A 25,200-nucleotide genomic window follows, 5' to 3' on the forward strand; every position below is an offset into this window, starting at 1 on the left:
TAGCCTAATCGATGGCTACCAGACTATTAACGGCATGCAACAGGTCCCTCAGCACGGACGCGCAGAACTAGAAGTGTTTGTCGGAGATGAACCTGCCCTTGAGGCGACGCAGGCCCAGGGCGAACGCGTCCCACGTGAGACGCGCGCGGCGCCGCGCGCATCCGACACCAGGAGCTTTTGAACCATTGGAAGCTCATTATGTACTACTCAGACATTAACCCGCACAAGATCACTGCTTAGGATCGTCGTACACTCGTCACTTTCCATGGCGGTTACAGTAGTCTGTATAGCCATATTCTACAAACCTCTTGTCCGAAGGCTAAGTACAGTAGTGCTACGCTCTAGATATATGGTGGACCAAGAGCTGCCGAAATGGATTAGCATGACGATGCCACGCAGAGACTGTGTAATTACCTTGACGGAAAAGGCCAAGAGTGAATTCTACCACCAGTAAAAGTACACCGCCACCAGGAGCGAGACGGAGCACCTTCGGCACGAAGCCCTTATACAACGCAGACGCGCCCTCCTCTCGGAATATCGTTACCAAACTAAGCGGTCGATGATCAGTTTGATGGTACGAGGGAGAAGAGCACAGTGCGGGGACATACGCAGGATACGTCCAGTTGTATTTCGGTACCACTCCGGGCGCCTTTGTGGCTCCCTGTATGCGAGACTTTACAACCTACATGCGACACGGTGTCAGCTGGTAGTTAGTGGAAAATTCTACCCCATGCAAACTCACATCAAACCTGGGGGAAAATATCACAGATATCGTCAATAACAATGTCCGAACAAGTCGCAAAGCAAGAAACGGCGTCAAAGCAAGGCATGCACAGTCCCTTGCAAACCGCGTTATGTCGCAAGACTTACGGCGTGTTTATCGCGGTTCCAATAAATCCACCGACTGTTCCTGCGACAAGATCGTTCGCGAGTCGGGCCTGCTTAGTCTGGAAACGTAACTTCATTTAGCTAGTAAGTCCAAGACGTCGTAAAAAAGACATACTTCGGGCTTGGGCAGTAGTGACCGAACCTGGAAAATGCTACCGAAGTACCCGCCGTTCCACCACACATGCCTGAAAAATATCCTCAGTACAGTTGTGCAAGAGCTGACAACAGCGACGCACCTCCAAAATGTGGCTTCCATACCGGCGTACAGACCAAGTAGACCGTCCTTTCTGACAATCTGTTTCACGACATCCATAGGACCGGCGTATGGACTTGTCTTATCCTGAAGCCTGATATGGAATGAGTCAGGACAGAAAGCAGAACGAGACGAAACCGTACTTGATCTTCACAAGTTCGAAAGGAACGACGACGAAACTTTCAGTTGCACCAGCACTGCAACCGGTTAAGATCGACAACTGTTGCGTCATATTAGCTGCACCAGCCAACTGCATGTATGTCTTGCCCCAAAATTCGTTGGAGGCACTATCACAGAAAAATGACGCAATTGACACGAAGATGTAGAATTGGACCTACAATTTCGTAGCACGCTTAGGTGCTTCTAGCAGTAGCGGAGGAACGAGTCCTGCGTCACACAATCTTAGTACGTTCTCAATTGACGCTACATGGATCATACCTCTATACAACTTCCCAAATCTGAGGTGAAGCGATGAATGTCAGTTCGACAGTCAGTCAGTCCTAAAGATCTTGACGAACCCTTCTTCCTTAATGATTGATTGGAAGCTGCCCAATAACCCGTGTTTGGCCTTGCCCGTCTCCAACTGCATGCGCGTCTTCACCTATGGCACTCATAACGCTGCACACGTTAGCAAGCGCGGCGAAGAAAGGAGCGCGGGACTCACGACATCTGTGACGTCGCACACATACACGCTTAGCACACAAAAGTGATAGCACGCGACACGAGCACCTACCGAGCGGATAAAATATGAGAATCTCGGAAATACCAGCGATGGCACCCGCGGTGAAGTTCGCGATGAAGGGTAGAGCTGGGTCACACCAGTTAGTTGTCAACAGGTTTGTTAAAAATTCTAAAAATCAGGCTCACGCTTCCGCTCAGAAACAGCCATGTCTCTATATCTACAAAGGACAAGGAGGGACGAGGGAAGAGAGGCCACAGCACCAGACTGGATGTGGTGTAACTTGCCGCCGGTTAAAACCCGTTCTAATCCCTCGTGGCTGCGTGACTCGAGTCAGTCGACCGTAAATCCGTGAGAACTTCAGGGTAGAACCGATCCAAACTGCACGCGAATCGTGACTCAGCTCCCTTGTGTCTGTGGTCCGCCTCGATCCTGCCATGGTGTACATCTCGTCCTGGCAGGAGTATCAAGAGGCGGCGGAGGCACTCTATGAAAAATCCCCAAACACAGTGCGTATGTCGCTTTACTTTCGTAGGAATATTGTCGATCATCCCGATCGCTGTTATAGACACGCTATTGCGTGAAATGGAGAGCGAATAAGGGAAAGTTAGTCCTAAAGATCACGGACAACACGACAGTGAGTCGTTCGCCCATCATAATGCGACCGATAGCTAATGTTTTTGCATGGTGAAAGTGCCTTAAATTCAAGACTTATTCCTCCATGTTCCTCAACCGATTCGAGGCTTTGAATCTCTCCTTGATGCAGAAGATGCAGAATCGACGACCCGCACAGCCTTCTACGGAGGCATCGCAAGCTGATGCTTCCGATGCTGTGACGAAAGAGGTCACATCTCCCACCATCGTTCCCGGTACAGCAGGGGTAGCAGGCGGCGGGGTGAAGAAGAAGAAGCCAAAGAAAAAGAAGTAGAAATGGCGAGCTGGTCTTGTCTTACTTCGCAAGTCGATGGAGCTGTCTGGTATGTGCGGTTCCGATGTCCCAAGCCGAGCATGCTGTGTTCTCATTGTAATATGCCAGTGTATGGATGGATGTGTTACTAGGTCTATTCGTTCACGCCTACAGCCGTGTTGCACAGGCTTTTACTTCGCAGCCGTCAGAGGATCATCAATCTTTCTTGACTGAATACAGCAAACTGACACTGTCCTCCGCAACGTTTTCCAGAAGCATATGTACAGTGTGTTCCAGCTTCATGCGACAACGTTACCTTCGTGGATGCTTCCCATGCAAATTCATGATGGCCTTACGGCATCAATGACTGCTGCACAGAGTGATAGTAAAACTACGAGATAGCGATTCGAGATAACGATAGCACAAGATACAACCTATAGAACAGAGGTCCTCATCACTACAACTGGCGCTCCGTCCACCCAACAGTCTGGTCAAAGCACTGAGATATGTCCCCTTACCTCGCCATCACAGGCGCTTGAGTGCCTTCTTCCGTTTCTCGCCCCCCGCCCCGCTCGTCACTGCAGATCGCTTGACCGCTTTCGTCGCCGGCGTGGCGTTTACCGCGGCAACATTGGAGTCCGCCGTGCCAAGAGGCGAGGGCGAGGTGAGCCGCTCCTTGTTCACGCCCTTTTCGGAGTCCAGTGATGGGCAGGTGTTCGGGGTGGAGGAATGCATGGCACGCGAAGGGACGGTATTTTCGGGAGACGATGACTTGTGCGCAACGTTTGGTGGAGGTGGGACGGGAGTTACCACAGACGTTGTCGCAAGTTTGGAGGGTGTCGGCTTCGATGTTGAAACAACCACTGAGTCTGCCGTTGAGGAGGAAGAGGGAGTGTTGAACTCTGTTGGACGCACCTGAAAAGGTGTGAATTCACACGACGGCACGAGACACAGATAGATCGACGTACCCTTGGAGTAGCATGAACACTGGTGATCAACTTCGCCCTCTCGCAGTAGCTGTCATAGTTTTCGAGCAAGAGTTTACCCGCCTCTTCGTCCAACGCAGACTCGGGGTTTGGGTAGATCAAGAGACACTTGACGGTAACCAATATATGCCCAATTCCATATGTTGACTTCCAGTCTTTCTTCAGGGTGTTGACACAGATCTCTCCTGCAGAAGACACATTCGGGTGGAAGATTTTAGTGGCAAACCAACCTGTGGAAGAATGTCAACTCTCAAAACACTACACAAAAACGAAATGGGAACGCACACTTGGGTGGAGCTGCAGGGAACTCCTCGGTAAACTTGAACTTCACTCTGAAGTAGCCCCCCTCGTATGGTGTCCCTTCTGCTCAAAGACGCGTCAGCAGCGTGTCAGATCGCCTCCAAAGAGTGCAAAGACATATAAAAGTGCATGGACAGCACATACCAGGTCCCTCGATGATGCCCGTCACGTCGAGCATATTGTCCTCATTGGTGACCACGCGGATCCCTTCCGGAGGGTTAGTTCGGAGTTCGTTCAGCTCGCGCATCAAGCGGCGCAGCACAGCAGGTGAGACGGACTATCAGAAAAGAGTGACATGACCGTCAGATCAGCGAAAAAAAGTCGCGTGACAGGCCATACCATGGTAGAGCGACGGATGCGAGGGTGTGGCGGGAGAGGTGATGTTGAAATTTGGTTCGAGTTGTTAGTCAGAAGTCAACCGATGCTGCCACCCGATTCATCTCAGCGATTTGTGACCCTCCTCGGTCACACAATCTTACGTCACGTTCCGGTCCAAAGCGTGACGGTGAATTCTGAGTAACATTTATGACAACTTTTGCAACGTTTTTCTCCCCAGTATGAGTCGCTTGCTTCCCGGGAACTAGTACTACAGGAGCGTATGGAACCTCTGGGCTCAGTCCGCAGGCTGAGCGCCTTTGTTCTTGACACGACTCGTCACAGTGATGGCACCAGATCGGGTGCGATTTGAACCAAGACCATCGTCATGGCAGTGGCGCCTCAGCGGCGAGTTTGAATTACAATGCACGATTGAGGTATACAAGATCGAAGGTATAAACACCGAATACGAAACGCAAGGATAGATAGCTACCGCGAAGAGGGATTACTGGACACAGAGCGAAGGGAAGCGACGAAAGCAGAGCGCTAGCATCACTCAATTGTCGAAGGACAGGTGAAAGATGCGCGGGATGGAAGTCTTGAGATGAAATAATCTCATGATCACTGCGCTTTTATGCCAAGCTAAGCAACGCGCACAAAGCGTACGCTCGAACCGAGCGTCGCCTTCCACCATGAGCTTGTGCAGTTCGCGCAGGAGCCAGCACTCAAACGGCGACGATGGGCTCGAGCACACCTTCTCCCGCCAGTAGCGCTGCAGGACGTCCCTGCATTTCGCACATGCGTCAAATGGAGATGGTGCATCAATTGGTAGATCCTCCGTGAGGAGAGGGTCGAACAGAATCCCGGCACAGATACTGGACAGGCGCTCGCGGCCTATGACCAGTCGTCGTAAGTCTCCAGGTGTGAGCACCTGATGGGACTGCCCGCCATCAGCATTGCAGCCCCATCTCTGGATAGAGAGCGCGTAGAAAGCCGCCGGGAGTATCTCCAGGACGTCACACTCGCGTGCAAGTGATATAGCCTCTACTCGACGAGCGATCATCAGAAGAAGATGAAGCGACCGGCATTGCACTTACCTGCTGCATGGGGTAGAGAATTCGTGTCCATTCGCTCCAGTTCGGATGGCCACCGAGCACGCAATTGTTTGATTGTGGTCTTGCGGAGATCTGCAATGTCATATTTGGTTGATATGCGGAGGGCTCCTTGAAGGAGTTGGAAGGGAATGGGATGGGGCAAGGACTGGAAGATTCTGCAATTGCAAGGATGAACATGGACGGATTACAAGAGGCTGTGGACCGACCTGCGATCATACAACCACTTCATGGTCATAATCCAGTCGTCAACCGCATCAGCCAGCTGCACGAGAGGGCATCCATCTACGCTCTCTGCGTCTGCTGGCTGAGGAACCTCTAACATGTCCGAGAATATGACAGAGCATTTCAGACGGCTCTGGTGTATCTTGAAGCATTGCTGCTCGATCTCCAGAACAATGTCGCCATCACTGTACCAGAAAGGCTTCGTGTTGGTGATATGGTATGAATGAGAGACACTTCTCCGTGCCATTTTTCTACGTTTGACAGGTAAAGATGGATCGTCGTCGGAGAGCAATGATGCGTCCGATTCCTCCGAGAGAAGTGGCCAGCTGATGACCGAGGAAGAACTAGGATAGCTTTGTTCAGAGAATGCCATGTCGATACTTATATAATGAGGTGACGCTTTGGCTGGCCGGCCAAAAGGCAAAGCAAAGTTGTTGAGCTGCGCAAATGATCGTGCCGCACGTTTTCGCGACGCGTCACGAATCACGCGCCGTAAAAACTGTGACAGACTCAGTTCTCGGAGTCGATTGCCACCTTCCGAGTCTCTAGAGTATCGTCTGACTCAACCATGCACTTGAAGTGACCTAGAAGAGTACTTCATACTCTTCATAGTAAGAAAGTCGGGCACTGCGGGATCTTCTTGGTTCGTGATTACCACGTCGCCTACATGTCTTTATTCCTCTCACAACTTTCCCAATCCAACAATCCCAGGCCTGAGAGCAGAAGCTAGGTACGGTCTTGAGTGGAGCACTGTCGAAGAGCGACTCATCCCTCGTCTAGTCTAAGTATTCTCTTTACCTCGTGTTATCATCGTGCTATCGCGCACCCCAGGCCGAATTCATTCAACGGTACGTAACGGAGATTCGTCGCGGGCGTTCTGTCTACTCACTTCACTGCTCTATCCCTACTGGACTAGACAGGGTATGATCCGACCAATCTCCTAATCTCCTGGATTCCAGATTCGCGCGATATCTCCAAAGTAGGCCCCGTACTGACCTCGTCCACAAACTTGGCTATCTCATCCTGATATTTCTCGCTTAATCTTCTCGTTCGGCATCATGGTAAAATAAAGTCAACTCGACGACCCGGCACTCGAAAGCAGCGCGTCCATGTAGCTACTTGAGGGCCGTTCTCAGCAGCGTCTCCGCGGCTTTCTGCCCGTACATCTTCATATACTCCAATTTCCGGGCCATGATCTCCGACGGAGACTCCATGAATGGGGTAAGGGCTTCAAAGAGCCCATTCATGTGTCGCCGCGGAGCGTAACGATGAGCTCAAAGAGCAGAGGTAAGCTGGCTAATACATCGTGCCACTGGTCGCAGGTGAGATCTTCCGAGTCTGTCCCCGAGATGCTGAGAGACTCCACAGAGTGACCAAGAAGATTCGCTAAGGTGGACAAGGTGTGAGGTGGCATCCTGGATATGCCCACCGTAGCCTACCTCCATAATTAGACGTCTATCTTGTGTGCATGGCTGAGCTGCTCATTGGCGGAGATGATAGAAAGCGACCTCTTTCTCGCAGATACATCAGCTTGGCGTATGGTTCTGAGATTCTCCAGATGCGACGTGTGTCGAAAGATTTCGCCAATTGGCGCGAAAAGTGGAAGCATCAGATATGACCACAGCAATGTCGTGAACCGCGTCGGCAGGAATGGCTAAGTGGGCAAGCAAAGATGATATGCCTATTAGGGTGCCACCAGGGAAACCCGCTTGAGCTGCGGGAGCTGAATAACCCGAACCGACTCCGAGAAACTCTGGCTTGGTCCAACGAAGTCTGAATCCAGTTCCAGTGTGAAAATATGCAATTCAGGTTTGGCTGCCAACATATCAAGGAGGATGTCTATTGTAGGGAAGTCTTCGGCGTAGTAGAGCTTTAAAACTGTCAAACCAGACAGAAGGAGGGACGTCCAAGGTACACAAACTGGAGAAAGTCTCACAGACCGCAGAGCAGGGAAATGATCATGAGGAACGCGAAGGACCAAGTCGTCGTAATTGCGAGGAAGCACAAGTCGAGACTCCAGTCGCGGCATTGGGACCGCCAGAACAGATAGAAACTGCATTAACTCCGGCTCCTTCATCTGACCAGGCCGAAACCTGTGTTCTCGGTCTGCGTGTGGCAGGATCATGGAAATGAGTTTCTTCACATTGGGCACAAAGTAGTAGGATGAGAGTAGATATCCATTGGCAAGCGGCCAGACCTCTGCAGGCATATCAGGCAGAACTTGATGCCCATGGCGATATCAATGTCCCTGCGCCACGCACATTTTGCGGTCCATGCGTATCTTGAGTCCGAGTGCTTGGTGCAAAGCAGTATCCCTTCCAAAATTCCAGGCTGAAGTTGGTTGATGGGAACGCCTGCATTATGGGCGAGGCCCGCAGCTTGGGTCCATGAGTACTTATCTGAAAACGTCGCGGAGTCTCACTGGAATTCGACGAACTACCTGCATTATTGTATGCGGCTTCAGAAGGACCCAGGGCCACGACTTGACTCGCATCTTCCGGCATGCTGTCGTTCATGACACTGAACGCCACGTTTTCCAGTAGTGCGAAGAATCGCACCAGCATAGTACGTAGAAGATTGCGTGAGCATCTCACGGGGAAAATACGATGCTTACAGAGTCAGTGTGGCTGAACGCTAGAAACAATTTGAACGCGAGTGGATGAAGTATACGAAATCTGTGGCCTGTCAGCAATCTCATGGAGCGGGACAAGGATGAAGCTGAGGGCACCGGTGTATAAATACTGAGACGCTGTGTTACGAGACAAACCGAGTGCACGAACTGTGCACGAGCGGAGCGCCGCATGACTGTGCCTGAACCAGCCGTATACTCTGGAAATACTTACCGTAGCAGCGAAATCTAGTCTCGGTGGACAGTCAGAGAGGGTTGCACCAACTGCAGGTGTACTCCAAGCAGTGCGAAAGACGCCACGAGGCTACTGACTATCTCAAGCGCCGCTGGAGTGTCCTGCAACGAGTGGCGACGTAGAGTTTCGCTTCACAGACAACATAAGACATAGCAAGACAAGCGTAGACCTAACCGCATACATGAGCAATCACGAAAAGATGCGAAAACAGGATTCACCCGTTTCCCATATTCACTTCTCAACATTAACCACTCATTCACACACTACGGACCACCCGTCCCACTCCACGCGACCCTCCTGGATATCAAGGATGCGTTCATACAGTGCCTGCGCGACGGGCCCGCGCCCCGCCTCGTACTCGGGCAGCACAATGTCCTTGCCCTCGTGGCCGATTCTGCAGACGCTCCCGACGATCATCGCGGTGCCCGCGGCGAACGCCTCCAGCAGGCGGCCCTCGGCATGCCAAGTGAAGATGTCGGTGATTGTGAAAGAGCGCTCCTGCGGATACAGGCGCAACGAGCTTGGCAGGTGCGGGAGGTGCGTACGCGACGGGTGTGCGCCAATCAGCGCGAGGCACGAGTCGCGCGTGACCCCCGGCAGGATCGTCCCGTCCAGCGGTGCGGTGATGACGTCCCAGTCTACAACGACGCCAACATGAATCAGTAAGGCCGCCGTGGGAGAGGAAGGAAAGACGCACCGCCGTCATCGCGCTTGAGGACAACAAAAAAGTTCATCGCGCCGGCCTCGGTGACCGTGCCCTGAAGCAGCCAGAGCACCTGCTCATACCCGAGCTTCTCCGCATACTGCTGCGGCTTGAATGTCGACGCGTAGTTTAGCGCGAGCTTGTGCCCACCCGTACCGCCGGGCCACGCGCGTACGCTGTCGCCAACTGCGAGCAACGAGATTGGGCGAGGGCCAGTGCGGAAAAATGGGCCCGCCGGGGTAAGAATGATGTACAATAGCGCGCTGTCAGACGCACGTACACCGAGATCTAAGGGAAATTGCTCCGCGGATGATACATAGAGAAGAGGAGCATAGGACGTACTGGGGCGCGTGCCGATGACAGTGGGCCGAATGTACAGACTGCAACCTGTCTTGTTGGGTATCCAGCGCTGTTCCAACGTCACGATCTTCTTAATGAGCTCGAGCACGGCGTCGACGCTGAACGGCTGTGAGTTCATACATCGTCAGAAACCGCGCGCGAAAATATACTAGAAGGACCCACGGGCAAAGCAATGCGGTCCGCGGACCTCTTCATCCGCGCCATGTTCATCTCCGGTCGGAATAGTCTCGGCTTGCCATCTACTCCGATGTACGCCTGCAGACTCGGTAAGAACTTCAAGTCAAGTAGTGAGGAGGTCACTCACCTTCATGCCCTCGAAAATATTTGTACTGTACTGGAAGCAGGAGCTGGCGGGATCAAGGCTGAGGGGTCCGTATGGCTTGATCTCGGGAGCAGACCAACCATTCACTGGATCATAGCTAGCAACTAACATGTGGTCCGTGAAGGTCTAAGCATAAAAACACAATAAATATAAGAACATCATGAAGGCCAAATGACAGAGAAACAGAAAAAATATTCACAAGCCGACTGACACGACCGCGTGTGAAGCCATGACACAATGATACACCAGGGAAAGGCTATACGACATCGCACGGGCAGCATCCAAGCTCTTCTGAACGCTAAGTTCCGCGGAAACGTAAGGCGAAGCGGCATCATGGGGGAGGTTTGAGCAGCCTGCTAAACAATGACTGCAGCCTTCCGTAGATGCCCAAATGTCTAGCCACGGCCTGGTGGACGTAGTGCGTCAGGACTGTCGTTACGTATAGCAATAAGGAAGCCTGCTTCTCTCCTCCCTCTGCTTTCTCCTGAGCCCGCTCAATGGATCAGATAGAACAGTCTCAGGTGCTCATTTGCGATAATAAATTTCCCTCGGGCGTTGTGCGGCAATAGGCACACCAACCGCCCCGGCCTATGATGCCGACTGGTCCAATGAATGCACCCAGTACTCACCTTTCCGAATACCAGCTCGTCCGCAGGTGGGATAGGCTTCAAAGACTCGGCCAACGTTATTCTGAGCTTAGAGACCTGAATGCGGGCTTGATGATGAGGACCTCATGCCATCAAAATAGAGCTAGAGATTTACGTCCAGATCGCTGTTGTAAACGGGGGGTACAGCGTTACCATTTGCAGAACCGTTAGAGTGTACAAGTGTGGAGGTCATTGTTCCTTTCTCTGAAATTACCCGTGTCGCGATTGATCGGCCTGACAGTCAGAATAACAATCAGAATGGAGTGAAGGCGGGAGAGAAGAATAAATTCGAGTCAAGGGAAGAAGTCTGATCAAAAACTGACTTGATCTCCACAATCTCATCTTATCTATTGAGTTGATCAGTTCCATCTCTCCTGTGGGACGGCGCCCATGGCCGGCGCCGAGCAGTGAAGTGCATCTGTCCCGCCAATTTCGTGTTATTCCTGCTTGACTCCAGCGGAACTTCAGCATGGTGGTGGTACAGATAAAAGTTCTAGCGTATCTGAGGCAAAAAAATCTTCACATCGAAGACCTGTCAGAGCTTCTGAGCCTATTTGGCAGCTGGTCGCCTCATTTCCGACGCATCTCCGGTCCCTACATATTCCTAAGACCTGCAGTCCATGCTCTGGTTTGGGAGGAGGAAGCCTGCTCTCACCTATCATATTGGCAGATTGTCTGCAAATCGCCGAGAATCCACGGACAGAGAATTCCGATTGCATGTGCATCGGCGATCATAATTATAGCAATCAGCGCACGAGGATACAAGACTTTCCTCAGAGCGGTAGTCCCAGAACAGATAAGTACTCTTGCAGCTAGATGATGATGATTGTTTGCAGAAGGCGTTGTTGGAGGCCCACCATTGCGGCATGCGCAGCCGTTAGCCTAACCTTCTCTGTGCTCAGCTTGATGGTGACTATGTGTTACGCGGCGGCATCTCCTAGGAATGATTACGCCTCATGCACGTTGCCATATGGTTATCACCTTCTCATTCGTATCGACTAACACCAAACAGCGCTTGAAAATTATCAGGCTGACCATGTGCTGCTGAGGATGCAAATTTACGATCACCATGTCGAACGTGCCACCCGCTTCCAGGAGCAATTTCGTCCCGGTGGGTTGCACTGATGGGTTTAAAGGTCACCATAAGAGCGTTGACCAGAGCTGCAACCCTCTGGTTTTGCTCCGTAGAGATGCACGGCGCCACTTTGTTCACGACCACCCTCGCGCTCGGGTGCATCACTGCAGGCTGCGCCCAGAACATCATCCTCACCAACGATGACGGTTGGGCGACAGCGCAGGTCCGTGCCCAGTTCTCCGCGCTGACCAGCACTGGGTTTGATGTGAGTGACTATATTCCCTGTAGACCCATTAATCTCACCTTGGCAGTCCCGTAGGTCATTTTGTCCGCACCCGCGGTGAACATGTCTGGCACAGGTTCGACGTCTGCGACGCCGACGCCTCTCGGCGAGCCCTGTGAATTTGATACCTGCCCTACGGGATCGCCTGCAGAAGGCTTCAATGCCTCAGATCGTACGTGAATCCGTCTCGCAACACTTATACTGGACTTCATATTCGGTGTATTTTCCCAGCTCGCCTTAACTATGTGAACGCATTCCCGTACGTGTGGACATGCTACCAGTGGGTGGGATATCCAGGCTGACCGGCGGAGCATAGTGTGGATGCCGCTAGGTACGGCATCCAGACCCTGGCCCCACAATTCTTCGGCGGCCCGCCTGAGTTGGTCGTCAGCGGGCCTAACATCGGAAGTAAGCCTGCAAATTGTACCGGCCCAAGTTCACGCTCTTATCACACTCGAAGGTAACCTCGGACTAGCCGTCTTCTTCTCGGGCACGCTGTAAGTCGTTCCCGAAGCTCATTAATAAGCTCTCTCTGACTCGATTCCTCCAGCGGCGCCGCCTGCGAAGCCGCGAAAGAGGGCATCCCCTCCATCGCCTTCTCGGGTACAAGCGGCTCGCAAGTCTCCTACACAACGCTCACGAGCACGCCCAACGCGACGTCCACGCTCGCCGCGGAGACATACTCCGCGCTCACCGCGACCTTCGTCCAGGCACTCACGTCCAGCGGGATCTCCCCGCTCCTCCCAGGTGGAATCACGCTGAACGTGAACTACCCCTCCGTGGACGCGTGCCCGTCACCGGCGGACTACCAGTGGGTGCTGTCGCGTGTGTTCCTCAATATTCTCGCAACGGATGTGGAGACGTGTGGGAGTACGACGCTGCCGCTCGAGAGCAATGTCGTCGCGGCGGGGTGTTTTGCGAGCGTGTCAGTCGTGGACGCATCGACGAAGATGGACGCTAACTTGACCATGCAAGCCGCCGTGCTGCAGAGGCTCGCGAATTTGCCACTGAGCTGCCTGCCGAGCTGATGAAACCATATTAGAACTTTAGAATGACTCCAGACCAGAATTGCTATCGTTACGAGTATGGACCGATGCAACTAGAATACATTAGTATGGATACACAGTGCATAATGCCTTGCACAACCCTCCACACTGTGTGCGCGTGTGGCACATGCATGAATGAGAAAGACTGACGAAGTCCAATGATATCGATGCGACCCAGGAAACTCATGCATGGAGGGTAGCGCCTGCATCTAGCTTTGCGCTTCAACATCTCCTGCATTGGCCTTCTGGTCCGCCGCAACACGCAACTGGACCTTCTCCACCTCCTTCTCCCAGTTAGTCCGTACGCACAGCCACACGCCAACAATCGCACAGTACACCATAGCCACGGTCAACCCGATCCACAGCCCGGCTAGCCCCATGCCTTTCCTGAACGTGAGCCACATCCCGAAAGGGATGCCCAGGATGTAGTAGGCACTGCGGTGAACAGTCAGCGGAGGATGGACGACATGAGTGATGATGCTCACCTGAAGTTCAGCACTGCACCGGTAGACTGGGCGAATATCCGTCAGCACAACAGCTGAACTCATGAAAAGGGATACGCACCTGCATGCCTCGTGCTCGCAGTATTCCACTAGTAACTCCACCGAGCCCATCTACAACCTGGAACAGAGCGAGTAACGGCAGCAGCGACGCTACAAGCGCAACAACCTCTACATATCGCGCAATCGCTATCATCAGCCAACACTATATGAACACAAAGAACGGAGGACGAACCTGGGTCATCGTTGAAGAGATACGCCCACGAATGCCGAAAGACGAGGAACATGGTACTGCACAAAAAAGACATCAGCCCGCGTACTGAGTGCGTCAACGAAGTATAGCTGACCTCCACACCATACTGATGCCGAGCGACATGTAAATGGAGAGGTTCGCAGCGACGCCTGCGCGTTTGGCATTTCCTTTACCAAGTAAGTTGCCCACTCTGTATTCCGCGATACGGTGAGTTCGTGACGCAACACAAGATCGCCTGCAGAGACATACCGAACAGTCGTAGCAACGCCGAGGGAATAAGGCGCTTGATAGGTTGTCGAGGACGACACACTCACTATAGATTGGGCTGCGAGTGCCACTGGACCAAGCCTGTAAGTCAGTCATCATGAGTAATGCAAGTCACCCGTCATCTGTGATGAGAACATAACCCACATACTGGAAGCAACTGGGATTATACATGAGAAACAAACACAATGTCCAGAAAAAGGGTATACTCACGACTGACGAGCTCCCAGGACCACCATTCAGATGCTACCTGGCCTGTAGACGAAGCAGACAACGGTGAGCATGAGATCAAGTCTCGACGCCTTTCATTGCGCACCAACTCCCGCGAAACCCAACCGCACCAGAACACCCAGATTAGTGAAGCACCTGAATGACAGTGGGTGCCAGGCCTTCCTCGGAACGAAGAAAACGCCATAAGCGATGGACGCTAGCGAGATAAGATTGAACGAAATGGAACTAGCGATAGGCGCTCCAATGAATCCAAGGCCGAACGGTTTTGGGCCCCAAACTACGGAAGGGTAAGTGGTGTAACTCAGACTATATGGTGATGAACGCACCTAGCACATAGTTAAGCAGGGCATTGATGGGGGCTATGACAAGGATGATGTATGTCGGGACGCTGAATAGACCTACACACGAGCTGAGCTAAAAAATGTGTTTGAGCGGATTGAATGTGGCTTACCTTGCGACTGGAAATATCGGCTAGAAGGACTGTCAACTTCGGTTCTCAAAATGACGAAGTTACACGTACCGGGCCACGCCGTTGAAAGCGTAGGCGGGTAGACCGATCGTCGACCACTTGAGGTATGTTGCGGCGAGGTGAGCCACCTCCGGATCCTGCTTGAGCATGAGGAGGATGGCTTCTGAGTTAAAATAGACGCCAATTATAGGCTGAGTACCACCATGAGCACCAGTTGTATCAACGCCGAGAAAACAGACATACCACAAGGACTACTGCTAACACGACAACTGCGGTTCCAAAGTCAGCCATTGGATTAAGTCATAACGGAGCGCAACGAACCCATCCGCTGGGCCCATAATCCCACCAACTCGGGGTGCGAAGATGTCCATGCACTGGGGAGTACCGTATCCAACGCACTGGTAAATCCGATGAAGATGCTCAGCGCCGTCACGCTCTCTGTCATAGATCCCAGCGTCGACGCCGCGAGCGCTGTAGTAGACAGATGGCCGATTGATATGACGGACGCAATCACTAGTGAGTACTCGAAGAGCTGAGTTCTAGTGGAAACGAATTAGCATGATAGCGTGTATGACAAGGTCCGTGTGATGAAGAAAGAGCGACGACGAACCCAAACACTGGCAAGGTATATTTCGTGAGAGTCCTGAGTTCTTCCCAGTACACGCTCCTCTTGCCAGTGGAACGTGAAGGCTCTCTTGGCTTGCGAGTACCTCGAACGGGTACAGGTAGCAGAAGGGGAGTGTCCTCTGTGGGACACTCTGTTTCATCTGTTTTTACATGTTTGCGGATGCTCTCTAAACCCGACTTCAGTCTCCGAGCTCACAAAACTTGCAAAAGACCCACGAGGAATTACGACACTACTCCTGGACGACCCAGGAAAACTATCCGCCTCAGACTCCGCGGAGCTATCATCCGCCTCGTCGTCTGTCTCAAGGGCATCGCTCAATAACGCAACTCGGTCGGAACGCAGGTTTGATGATACGGCAGAGTAGCGCGGATACGTCACAGATGAGGGCATAACAAGCAACGGACAGCAAAATTCGAAAGCACTACGATGTATGTTCAGCAATACGATATGTTTTTTTGGTGGCACAGACTGAAATATGTATAGGACAGTCGATGTCGAGAATGTAGGAGACCAGAGTGTGGGGGACAATTCGGGAGATGCAAAGGTCACAAATACATTTTAGTCAGGGCCTAGATGTCCGTGCCGCAAGGCGGCAGACGGTTCGAGTGCCACCTCAAAATCGATGACGTCAGCCCAAAGGTCACAGGGAGTTGATTAAATTCGCTGACATTCCAGAAGATACTTAACAGAGCATCCATTCCTTAAATTTTATTACCAGAGAAGTACAGAGATGAAAGGACAAGATAAAATGCTGCAGCTAGGCCAACGTTGGACGATGAATAATCGGAGGTAGATAAATCCATCCGGGGGCTGCATGCCAGTGTGCGCTGCTGGATGTATGCGTTCAGCCTGAGGAAGACGCCCATTGTTTTCGCGGATATCCTGTGCAATTGCAGTATCAACCAGTGCAGTCGGTATCAACATATAAACAAGATTGAATGAGACTCCATAATATCGTTGACGCGGACCGTTTGCGATTCGTCTTTCACGGCGCCTTGCATCGGTAACGGCCAACGGGCCTTGGGAGGACCTTTGGACATTCCTCAGACGTAGCGAGATCCGGACAAATTTTCGAGAAAATCGACCGAACGATGTCGACGCAGCGTCCGGGCAAACACGTCCTCCGCCTCGAGAAGGCCGTGGCGCCATCCGGACAGGGAGGGCCGGTAATCGACGGAAATAAACCGGAAAATGCCGAAAATCGTTGAAAATATCTCAGATTTTCTTAAATAGGAAGGCAGTGGACCTTAACCGTCCCAGCATCCGCACATAAAACCCGGAAAAATGGCAAAAAAGTCCGGACAAAATTCCAAGATTTTTGGACGACGTCTAATTCCTGGGTCCTCTTGGTGGTCACAGACTTTCCCTCGGGAAAGCCTTTATCGCTCGGTGAATTGGAGGTGACATACACATGATGTAGTTGCACCAACGCCTTCTCACTGTGAGGCTGACATGACGCTTAACCGGATAAGTTACACATCCTGTGTCTGCAACTCATGATTAATATTAACAAGTTAGAGGGCTCACGCACTAAGTGACCGTGTTCAGTACAAGCTACCGCGGGCGGCCGCATTAATCCCTTTGTCGCGGAAAGAATTCGAAGGAATCGGACTGCATGTTTACGAACAAGACCAGAGTGGTAGCAGCAGCAGCACCCATCGTCTAGTATTACACGACATCGTTCAAGATACAGTATACGTATACGATATACGCAGATCCGAAGATTGTAAGTGATCGACGAGTAGCAGTGCGCACAAATAAGAGTAGTACAGACAGAAGAGCCAGCAAAAGAACGAAGAGCAGAGGAATGCGGAATGCGGGTTTAGTAGAGTATAGCGCAGAGGCAGAGAGAGCAGACAGAAGACGAAGAAATAATTAGCGGGACGAGACGTCTGCGGGGGAGCAGCGCGAGCAGAGTGGAGAGTGCATATGTGAGGGTATCGATTTACTCGTCGTCCTCGTCACCACCATCACCGCTGCCGGCGCTGTCAGCCTTCTTGTTCTACATATATACGTGTCAATACGCGGTCGTAAGTGATGCAGGTGACACGCACGTCGTATTCGGACTTTTCTTGCTCAGCGCGTGCCTTGTCGCGAGCAGCTTGCTCGATGTACGGCTACGACAGATAAGCGGGTAAATATCGACGCATATATGCATTCAATTAACCATCTGAGTGCACAATATAGTCCTGCATATCTCGCGACAGTGCGGATGCCCGGTGCAACGCACAACAAACTCCACAACATCCACAATCTCAGGAGACGTTATGGTGCAGGACGACGCAATGCAACATGAGATGGTCAACTATGAATCACAACTAACCTTCTTCTCGGAGTCGTCGAGCTCCTTCCATTTTGCGCCGAGAAGCTTACCAATCTCGCCTGTGATGGCCATACAGTGAGCGAGCGGACACGACGAAGGAGACACAGACGTACCGAACCCGGCGTCAGGGTTCTCTGCCTTGATCCGCTCTCGCCAGTCCTGGCTGAAGAACATGTATGCGGAGAGCGCACGCTTGGGTGCCTTAGGGTCTCTCTTGGCCTTGGCCTTGGGAGCTTTCTCGGCCTTGTCGACGGCCTTTCTCTGTGGACAGGGTCAGTGTGGGTACGCGCTGGATGCGGATCGGGTCACCTTGCTCGATTTCGTGGATTCCTTGGGCATCTGGAGGGTGGAAAAGGGTGAGCATAACGTTCGACACGTCGTAGAAGACAGACGACGCGATAGGGGGCGAGGGGCGCGTGGGACGCGGTGCGCGTCGCGGCGCGTCGCTGGGGGCGTGACCTGCCCGCCAACACCGGCGCCGTCGTCCTCGACGCCGACAAGCCCCTTATCGATGGGGCGGTAGTCGTAGAATACGTGGATAAGAGCCTAAAACGCACCTTTGATAGTTATAAGTGGGGAGCGAGTGGAACGATGGTGGAAAAAATGGAGCGGTGGCGGACGGTTAGGCGCAGGCTCACTGCACACTGGCTGGCTCTGGGTGAGAGGGCTGCCTTGCCTGCGTTGCCCCCTGCGGTGAGAACACCCTTCAACATTACGTAAGAGAAGATCACGTGAAACGCACAGACCATTCGCCTCGGAAATAGCCGCTCGTGATCATCACTGGTGACTGCACAACTGCACAATTATTTGAGAGTCTTCAGGACACCAGTGAAGCTAAGGGAAATAATATCCTTGCAGGGGTTTGTTTCCACCATGAATGAACTGAACATGAAGATGGATTCCAGCAGGGTATCTGCACGACGACAATTCGACCATACTACTAGCGTACACAATTGTATAGGTATCACTTCCTCTGTCAATATCTCGAAAGCAGGATCAAGTTACACCATAGCATTACATCTACTCAAAGCTCTTCATATTCCCGCTGGTCGAGAATATCGTAATGACCGGGCCTGAAGGACAGACGTGAGATCGGAAGTGACAGTTATTATCGCAGCCGAACATACCTATACAGCAAGATGATCGGCTCCAGCCCAGAGTAGTCCGTGTTGTGGAAGTGGACAAAGTCGACCTTCTCCGCCGTGTGTCCATCGAGATATGCGACGTCGATGTTGACTTTCATCACACGAGAGAGCGCCGTGATTTGGACGTGGTCTGGCGGAGAGTCAGTGCGATGCAAGATGTAAATCGATTCGGGAGAGCACAGACCAGCTTCCTTCCCGACTGATTCGACGAAGTTCTCGCAGAAGCTGCGGACATCCATCGACTCGCCTGACTCGGGGTGGAACAGAAACGCCGCATACGACTCCGGATCCTCGCGAATTTGAGCAGACGTGAGCAGACGGAGATACGCGACGATCGAGTTCGAGACTGGAGAACCACAATAAACCAGTAGTAAGTGTATCTGAACGAACGCGAGCGAAATATACGCACCCTCGTCATTGTTGAAAGCTTCGAGTAGCGTTATAGGCGTGAGAAGCTCACCGTCGGGCCCCGGGATGATGATTCTGTTGATTATAGAGACAAAGACCTCGTAGAAGTCCTCGAAAACGACTGGCTCAAAGCCGGCCACCTCCAACATTGGCTGGGATACTTCAAGCAGCGAGATCGCACTGGTAACGCCCATCACGGGCTCCGGATTTTGAAGTATCCTCTCAACGTATGCAAAGGCCAATGCTGGGTAAAAAAGATAAACGAACGAATGCAAAGCCACAAACTGATCATGTCTCACAGCGGTAGAAGCAGTCACCTGAGAGAATTTAGGTTAAGCTACACTCAAATTTACGAGAATAGCTTACCGTCTCCTCGTGCTCTCCTGACACCCTTCCAGCCATTCGCCACAAGCCAATCGATTTGCTGTACGAATTCCTGCGAGCCACCTTCGTACTCTGCACGGAGCTCTAGCATGGACTCTATTGGCGCGATCAGTGGCCGCAGGGGAATGCTCTCTGACATTAGTTTCTGCATTTCCGTAGGATATATAAAACACTGTAGTCAACAAGAACAATCTGCTCGTACCTCGTTCAATTCATAAGTCCGCAACGGTGTGAGGGGACTGAACTCTGGAAAATAATTGGAAATCGACATCAAGCACGGCTAGCAATATTTTAACAGTGATACGCGGGGCTCACCTTCGTCTGCAGTTCTTCTCCTGGTTTGAGTTCTCTCAACTTCTGGAAGAGCAGTCGTCGATGGCCGGGCTGTGGGTATGATCGAGAGTCAGTCAGTTCGATGCATGCCAGAGGATGCCAGTCAAGATCTGCACTGACGGGTTGGCACATTTTCGGGATTTGAAACATCCTCGAGGCTGCGGAAAATGTCAGACATCGTGCAATATCGTGTTCAGAGAGAGATAGCGCACCGATGAAGTTCTACCACAGCCTTTTAGTCTTTCTGCCACACCTCGATTTGGCAAGTGAGATGATCTGCGCGATGTGACTGTAAGCGCCCATGGCATCGTTGTTCTCGCGCGTTCGCAAACCTTTTGTTTTCTCTCGGTTTTCTCCCCCGCGACTGTCAGCTAGTCAGCTCAATTTATCGGAGAGTTTGGAGCCGAAGACCAGTCAAAGCTAGCCCCAGATCAGTCGCTGATTGTTGCGACGCTTCGGCTGGGTACGTAGCGCATGCTCGGTGGCTTGCGCCTCCTGCCTGCACACCTGCGAATCATGCAGTCTTCACCTTCAGCGGCAAGCACATACGATAGCTGGACACGAGAAGAGCTCATTGCGCGTCTCAGACAAATCGATACTACCATTCATCGTCAACCCGCTCACAGAAGAAGTCCCACTCGACCCCCAAAGCAATTCGACTATGCAGCTCAACCGCGCCGGAAGATCGCGCTCAAGTTCACCTACGATGGATCACATTACAGCGGGTTGGAATTCCAGAAGACACCGTCTCCACTGCCGACGGTGGAGAGCGTGTTGTTTGACGCGCTCGTGCGTACGCGCCTGGTCGACCCCAAGGGCGGTTTCACCGGCTGTGGTTGGGAGAAGTGCGGGCGCACGGATAGAGGGGTCAGCGCTGCGGGCCAGGTCGTGAGTTTCTGGGTGAGAAGCGCGTTGCCAGAATTTCTTCGTCCGTCGGACCAGGACGAACAGAACAAGCAGGACGCGGCAAGTGACATGCATGATGCAAACGAGAACGTGGAAGCAGTGTACGATGTAGATGGGGCACTTGAAGGAGCAAGTGACGGTCCTGGTCTTGAAGGCGATTTCCAGCTGATGGCTGACTGGGACGAGCCCCGCAATACCTCTCAGTCGTCTGTACCTCCAAAGCCATGCACCGAACTGCATTACATCTCGTCTCTCAACAACGTTCTTCCACCGACTATCCGCATCATTGCGTGGTCGCCCGTCTCGGACGAGTTCTCTGCACGCTTTTCATGTCGATATCGCCACTACAAATATTTCTTTGATCCCAAAGGTCTTGATGTCTCAGCCATGCGAGATGCGACACAGTGCTTCGTCGGAGAGCACGACTTTCGCAATTTCTGCAAAATTGACGCTTCAAAGCAGCTCACGTCGTTTGTCAGGAATGTCCTTTCGGCGGAAATCAACGTCGTAAACGATAGCGTGTACGTGCTGGACCTCGTTGGAGCGTCCTTCCTGTACAATCAGGTGCGACACATTATGGCGATTCTGTTCCTAGTAGGAACAGGCATGGAGCGTCCCCTGGTGGTGAACGCGCTGTTTAACACTGATGCTGCCAACCCGCTTCCTGCAGCCAAGGGAGGAGAGGCGGCACCTCCAGTGGTGCCGAGCAAACCAGGCTATCAGATCGCAGACCCGCTCCCACTGATGCTCTGGGAGTGCGGTTACGACGAGACCGCAGTGCGATGGCGTGCAGATGCGCAGGACGACGAGACGGCGGTGGACGGGCAGCGGTCGTACTCGAACAACCTCATCCAGATGCTGCAGTCCCTTCACCAGCGCTCCGTAATCCACGCTACGCTCGACGCCCACTTCTTACGCGCGGCTTCGCGATACCACTCTGCACCTCCGCAATATTTCCCCGTCAGTCACCCTCGCAGCTCGCCCATCCTGCCAGGGACCGTGCTGCGGTTCCCTATAGGGGCGGGTGCGTTGCGACAGGAAGGAAACTATGTACCGCTGCTTCAGCGCCCTCGAGCGGCCACTGCGGAGGAGATCAACGAGAAATGGAAGGCGAACAAGGACGCGAAAACGGCGTCACGGCGAATCGATGAACCCCCGGAAGATGGTGATGAGTAGGGAAAATTGCGCGTAGCTTTCATGCTGACAATGCAAAACTGTTCGCAGTAAGTCACATCTCCGTCTGATTTCTTGTTCTGATCACCTGGCACTTGCAAGCATCTGACTTCACCTTACAATCAAGTGGTCTCTGGCGGTGAAGTGACGCCTGAGAAGCCGCATGGATACTGCTGCTCATTGTTCCTGTCCCGATAACGTTGGAACCGCAGGCACAAATGTTCCCGAAAGCTTTCATGGACACAACACAATTGTGTTCCGCCATCGGAGCGATGTGTCCGGTTGGAAAGGCACAGTCGCATGGAACGGTGGCAGGTGGTGAATTTGTAAAATCCGTCGTTGCTGTTTAGATGGCAGATACCCTTTACTGGAAACTGCTTCACGCTGACATCCATCATGACTGCACCCATGACTTGACAGATTCTGTAAGGTTGACGCCTTCTCATTTACCCAATTCAGTCAACAAAAATGCGATGTCGTGGTCTCCAAGTACACGCTGATCCGCGCCATGGGAAGCTCCATCGCCAACTTGGCGTACACCACCATCATTACGATGATTGGCTTTCAGCTTCTTCCACGGCAGGCGCCTTGTAAATTGAAGTCCGCGTTGTTGTTCTTGGTCGCGGGGCTCAAGGTTCACAACAAAGTACCGTCAACATGCCATTTGAATTGCTCCGCTACAGATAGGGACCAGCGCCAACGCTCGACGTCGAGCATGTGTGCGTCTACATCAAGTACAAAGAAAGTCGAATGCAAAGTAAGGAAGAAAACCGACCCAAACTCCGAAAGCAAGAAGATGACAGACAAGTGGAGGGACGAGGGCAGTTCTTCGCCTTCGCAGCAGCAGCTCCAGCCGCGCTTGTCGCGTTGCAGAGTGATTACTGCGCGGTGAACTGCGAGCGGGACCGTGAGCGTGCGTACGAGAGGTCTCAGAGGAGAAGCCTTCTTACATAGATCATGTCGTCGAGAGTGCCGTGCTGGGCGATAGCCACGAGCACAGGCTGATGATTTGCGGCAGAGTTTATCGAAGCCAATCGATAGTCGCCTGCGGGCAGACCGTTTGTCACAGTCGCGGTCAGGACGCCATTCTGCGCGGCTTCGTTCATACCCTTGAAGAATGCGAAGATGGTGGGCTGCGTGGGCGTTGTCTGGTTGAGCGACGTAAGCTTCTCGATCACGACGTGCGAGTGGCCCTGGATGTTCCCGGCGCTGTTAACGACCTGGGGCCCTGCGAAGTAGTTCTTCTCTGCGTTCACGAAGAACCCAGTGTCGAAGTTCGAGACGGCCATCTGGATGGTGAAGTTTTGGTTCGCGGGGATGGTGGCGCCGTTGGCGGGGAAGACAAATTTCGCGGAGGGCATGTTGGTAGTGGCGGCGATAATACCCATCGGGGCTGGGTTGCAGGAACCCGTTGTAATTTGCTGGCCGTTGGTGATCGGCAACTGAGGGACAGTCGCACAGAAGTTGATGAAGTTGTTCGACGATGTCAATGACGCGACTTGTCCAGCAGCCGGCCTGAAACCGAGACCGTAAGCTTCACACCGTCGTATCCACAAGTACAGAACTTACACATCCTGACCGTTGTCCTCGAAACCTGTCGCAATAACAGAAGGAAGCAATGCTGTAAAAGAGGTTCAGAGCGGTTGTGCAGAGTTGACATCATGATTGTTACTCACTCAACGCGGACTGGGGATCGCTACTGTTATTACTAGCAGATGCAGTGCTCGAGGCCTGAAACCGATGTGAGTACCTCTGTAATGCGAAAGCTCTTGACTACACTTACAGCAGCTGCTGACGCAGTTGAAGAGACAGAAGCGGAAGACGACACTGCCTCCGTGGAATTATTGCCAGAAGAGCTCGATGCTGTCGCGGAGGCAGCGGCTGATGATACGACCGAAGAGGACGAAGACCCCTTCGAACCCTTCGAACCCTTCGACCCGTTCTTTGATGAGCCGTTCTCTGATGACCCGCTCGCGGAAGCAGACGCCGAAGAGACTACAGAAGCAGTAGCCGACGATGCTACCGAAGAGGCAGCGGAGGAAGATGCCACCGCGGAGACGGCGGATGAAGCTGACCCCCCAGAGCCGGAAGACTTCTTCCCTAAAGATGTATTGGTCGCTGAGGCCGCTGAAACCGATATTGATGCCGAAGAATCCACTATCGACGACGAAACGGCCTCCGAAGAAACGGCAATAGCTACTGCTACTGCTTGTGTGGCGCAAGACACCGCGGACTCAACCGCCACCAAGGACGAAGCTGTATGAATATCAGGGTGAGTTAATGGTTTCATGGAAAATACTCATACCTGACGCACTACCATCCGTCTTGCTATCACCTGAACGATCGCAGTCAGTGCGTGGGTCGACTAGCATTCTGCAGTGGATATTATCTCACCAGGGGGAGAGTGCACTGTACGAAAATCAAAGCTCTACGGCAAGAATATTACTACAGATTCAGCAATGATCTACGTCCGAACGTACCGGAGCGGCGCTCGCCGAGAAAGAAAGAAAGAGGAAAACAGTGAGCGCAGCGGCTTTGAAAATCATCTCGACTTAAATCTGGTTGAAGAATTGGGACGGCGTAAAAATGAGCGAATTGCTTTGTGAGCTTGAAAGAGTCGAAGAATGAAGGTAGACGACCCCGGGTCGATGAACGCAACACTAGGCAGCGACCGAGCAAGAGCAAGGCAGGATGAAGGTAAAGACAAGGGAGAAAACTGAGAGAAGGCCTACCGGTCGAACATGGTTTCCCTCTTATATGTACGGCAGCTCGTGCTAGCAACCGGTACAATTAACCTTACCCGGTCGGTCTAAGTTGCGTGCAGCGAGGACCACCCCGCCAAGTCAGTCTGAACGCTAGCACTATACCTCATTGGCCGGAGACGGCAGAGAGGCGGCACATGAGAGATCGAAGGCACATACTACACTATCTGATAACAACTCTGATGGATTTCATCTCAGAACATTGTCGTGCCAACCGCCGGATCCGGAGGCTCGTCTTCAAAATGAGAATGAAGATTTGGAGACGCCGGTTGTCAAGGTAAACCGACGTCGTCGCCCGTTCTCGAATGCTGGAGCCTGATTCTACAAATCGCATACGTCGGCGGGCCTATAATACGTATGCATTAATAGACCGAGGCTGCGTTTCAGCGGCTCTTCAGGCGATATTTCTACTGAACAAGGCCCTACTTGCTCACGACTGCCTTGTTCCAATCGCAG

At 52.5% G+C, this 25,200-nt stretch overlaps 12 protein-coding genes across 12 annotated transcripts; 3 read left to right on the top strand and 9 right to left on the bottom strand.

Moving 5' to 3' along the window:
- Positions 1–341: 341 nt before the first annotated feature.
- Positions 342–2,030, bottom strand: SCP_1003230 (Mitochondrial 2-oxodicarboxylate carrier 2; the record flags this gene model as incomplete). The annotated part of the gene is made up of 14 exons (XM_027762188.1): positions 342–364; positions 415–548; positions 609–682; positions 743–749; positions 871–947; positions 1,004–1,073; positions 1,125–1,235; positions 1,285–1,428; positions 1,480–1,528; positions 1,580–1,599; positions 1,660–1,742; positions 1,806–1,810; positions 1,875–1,949; positions 2,009–2,030. 14 exons carry the CDS (start codon positions 2,028–2,030, stop codon positions 342–344), a joined length of 894 nt encoding a protein of 297 aa, XP_027617989.1.
- Positions 2,031–2,257: 227 nt separating this feature from the next.
- SCP_1003240 (hypothetical protein) lies at positions 2,258–2,748 on the top strand (the record flags this gene model as incomplete). Its single annotated transcript, XM_027762189.1, has 3 exons — positions 2,258–2,329; positions 2,389–2,457; positions 2,515–2,748. The coding sequence occupies 3 exons, from the start codon at positions 2,258–2,260 to the stop codon at positions 2,746–2,748; spliced, it is 375 nt and encodes a 124-aa protein (XP_027617990.1).
- Positions 2,749–3,252: 504 nt separating this feature from the next.
- SCP_1003250 (hypothetical protein) lies at positions 3,253–4,355 on the bottom strand (the record flags this gene model as incomplete). Its single annotated transcript, XM_027762190.1, has 5 exons — positions 3,253–3,642; positions 3,696–3,943; positions 3,999–4,076; positions 4,158–4,290; positions 4,353–4,355. 5 exons carry the CDS (start codon positions 4,353–4,355, stop codon positions 3,253–3,255), a joined length of 852 nt encoding a protein of 283 aa, XP_027617991.1.
- Positions 4,356–4,884: 529 nt separating this feature from the next.
- SCP_1003260 (hypothetical protein) lies at positions 4,885–6,038 on the bottom strand (the record flags this gene model as incomplete). The annotated part of the gene is made up of 3 exons (XM_027762191.1): positions 4,885–5,372; positions 5,426–5,598; positions 5,650–6,038. 3 exons carry the CDS (start codon positions 6,036–6,038, stop codon positions 4,885–4,887), a joined length of 1,050 nt encoding a protein of 349 aa, XP_027617992.1.
- A 1,311-nt stretch (positions 6,039–7,349) lies between these two features.
- Positions 7,350–7,874, bottom strand: SCP_1003270 (hypothetical protein; the record flags this gene model as incomplete). The annotated part of the gene is made up of 1 exon (XM_027762192.1): positions 7,350–7,874. One exon carries the CDS (start codon positions 7,872–7,874, stop codon positions 7,350–7,352), a length of 525 nt encoding a protein of 174 aa, XP_027617993.1.
- A 907-nt stretch (positions 7,875–8,781) lies between these two features.
- SCP_1003280 (Branched-chain-amino-acid aminotransferase, mitochondrial) lies at positions 8,782–10,754 on the bottom strand (the record flags this gene model as incomplete). Its single annotated transcript, XM_027762193.1, has 7 exons — positions 8,782–9,167; positions 9,227–9,520; positions 9,575–9,698; positions 9,755–9,847; positions 9,897–10,040; positions 10,544–10,618; positions 10,677–10,754. The coding sequence occupies 7 exons, from the start codon at positions 10,752–10,754 to the stop codon at positions 8,782–8,784; spliced, it is 1,194 nt and encodes a 397-aa protein (XP_027617994.1).
- Positions 10,755–11,476: 722 nt separating this feature from the next.
- On the top strand, positions 11,477–12,947 carry SCP_1003290 (Acid phosphatase; the record flags this gene model as incomplete). The annotated part of the gene is made up of 8 exons (XM_027762194.1): positions 11,477–11,519; positions 11,574–11,672; positions 11,750–11,901; positions 11,956–12,091; positions 12,151–12,178; positions 12,236–12,327; positions 12,380–12,416; positions 12,470–12,947. 8 exons carry the CDS (start codon positions 11,477–11,479, stop codon positions 12,945–12,947), a joined length of 1,065 nt encoding a protein of 354 aa, XP_027617995.1.
- A 227-nt stretch (positions 12,948–13,174) lies between these two features.
- On the bottom strand, positions 13,175–15,700 carry SCP_1003300 (Uncharacterized transporter; the record flags this gene model as incomplete). Its single annotated transcript, XM_027762195.1, has 16 exons — positions 13,175–13,400; positions 13,451–13,476; positions 13,530–13,636; positions 13,701–13,756; positions 13,813–13,908; positions 13,968–14,066; positions 14,130–14,142; positions 14,196–14,237; positions 14,299–14,490; positions 14,540–14,611; positions 14,665–14,684; positions 14,734–14,873; positions 14,926–14,951; positions 15,004–15,221; positions 15,293–15,476; positions 15,526–15,700. The coding sequence occupies 16 exons, from the start codon at positions 15,698–15,700 to the stop codon at positions 13,175–13,177; spliced, it is 1,692 nt and encodes a 563-aa protein (XP_027617996.1).
- A 1,555-nt stretch (positions 15,701–17,255) lies between these two features.
- Positions 17,256–17,972, bottom strand: SCP_1003310 (Non-histone chromosomal protein; the record flags this gene model as incomplete). Its single annotated transcript, XM_027762196.1, has 5 exons — positions 17,256–17,312; positions 17,365–17,427; positions 17,634–17,692; positions 17,747–17,894; positions 17,943–17,972. The coding sequence occupies 5 exons, from the start codon at positions 17,970–17,972 to the stop codon at positions 17,256–17,258; spliced, it is 357 nt and encodes a 118-aa protein (XP_027617997.1).
- Positions 17,973–18,657: 685 nt separating this feature from the next.
- Positions 18,658–20,081, bottom strand: SCP_1003320 (predicted protein; the record flags this gene model as incomplete). Its single annotated transcript, XM_027762197.1, has 9 exons — positions 18,658–18,706; positions 18,761–18,908; positions 18,963–19,124; positions 19,188–19,430; positions 19,486–19,503; positions 19,553–19,715; positions 19,773–19,816; positions 19,886–19,954; positions 20,024–20,081. 9 exons carry the CDS (start codon positions 20,079–20,081, stop codon positions 18,658–18,660), a joined length of 954 nt encoding a protein of 317 aa, XP_027617998.1.
- Positions 20,082–20,419: 338 nt separating this feature from the next.
- Positions 20,420–21,985, top strand: SCP_1003330 (tRNA pseudouridine(38/39) synthase; the record flags this gene model as incomplete). The annotated part of the gene is made up of 1 exon (XM_027762198.1): positions 20,420–21,985. One exon carries the CDS (start codon positions 20,420–20,422, stop codon positions 21,983–21,985), a length of 1,566 nt encoding a protein of 521 aa, XP_027617999.1.
- Positions 21,986–22,860: 875 nt separating this feature from the next.
- Positions 22,861–24,528, bottom strand: SCP_1003340 (hypothetical protein; the record flags this gene model as incomplete). The annotated part of the gene is made up of 8 exons (XM_027762199.1): positions 22,861–22,875; positions 22,933–23,497; positions 23,552–23,603; positions 23,659–23,713; positions 23,766–24,238; positions 24,288–24,317; positions 24,377–24,410; positions 24,463–24,528. The coding sequence occupies 8 exons, from the start codon at positions 24,526–24,528 to the stop codon at positions 22,861–22,863; spliced, it is 1,290 nt and encodes a 429-aa protein (XP_027618000.1).
- Positions 24,529–25,200: the final 672 nt, after the last annotated feature.

The sequence above is a fragment of the Sparassis crispa genome (assembly GCF_003851025.1).
Source record: "Sparassis crispa DNA, contig_000009F, whole genome shotgun sequence".
NCBI classification, from domain to species: domain Eukaryota; kingdom Fungi; phylum Basidiomycota; class Agaricomycetes; order Polyporales; family Sparassidaceae; genus Sparassis; species Sparassis crispa.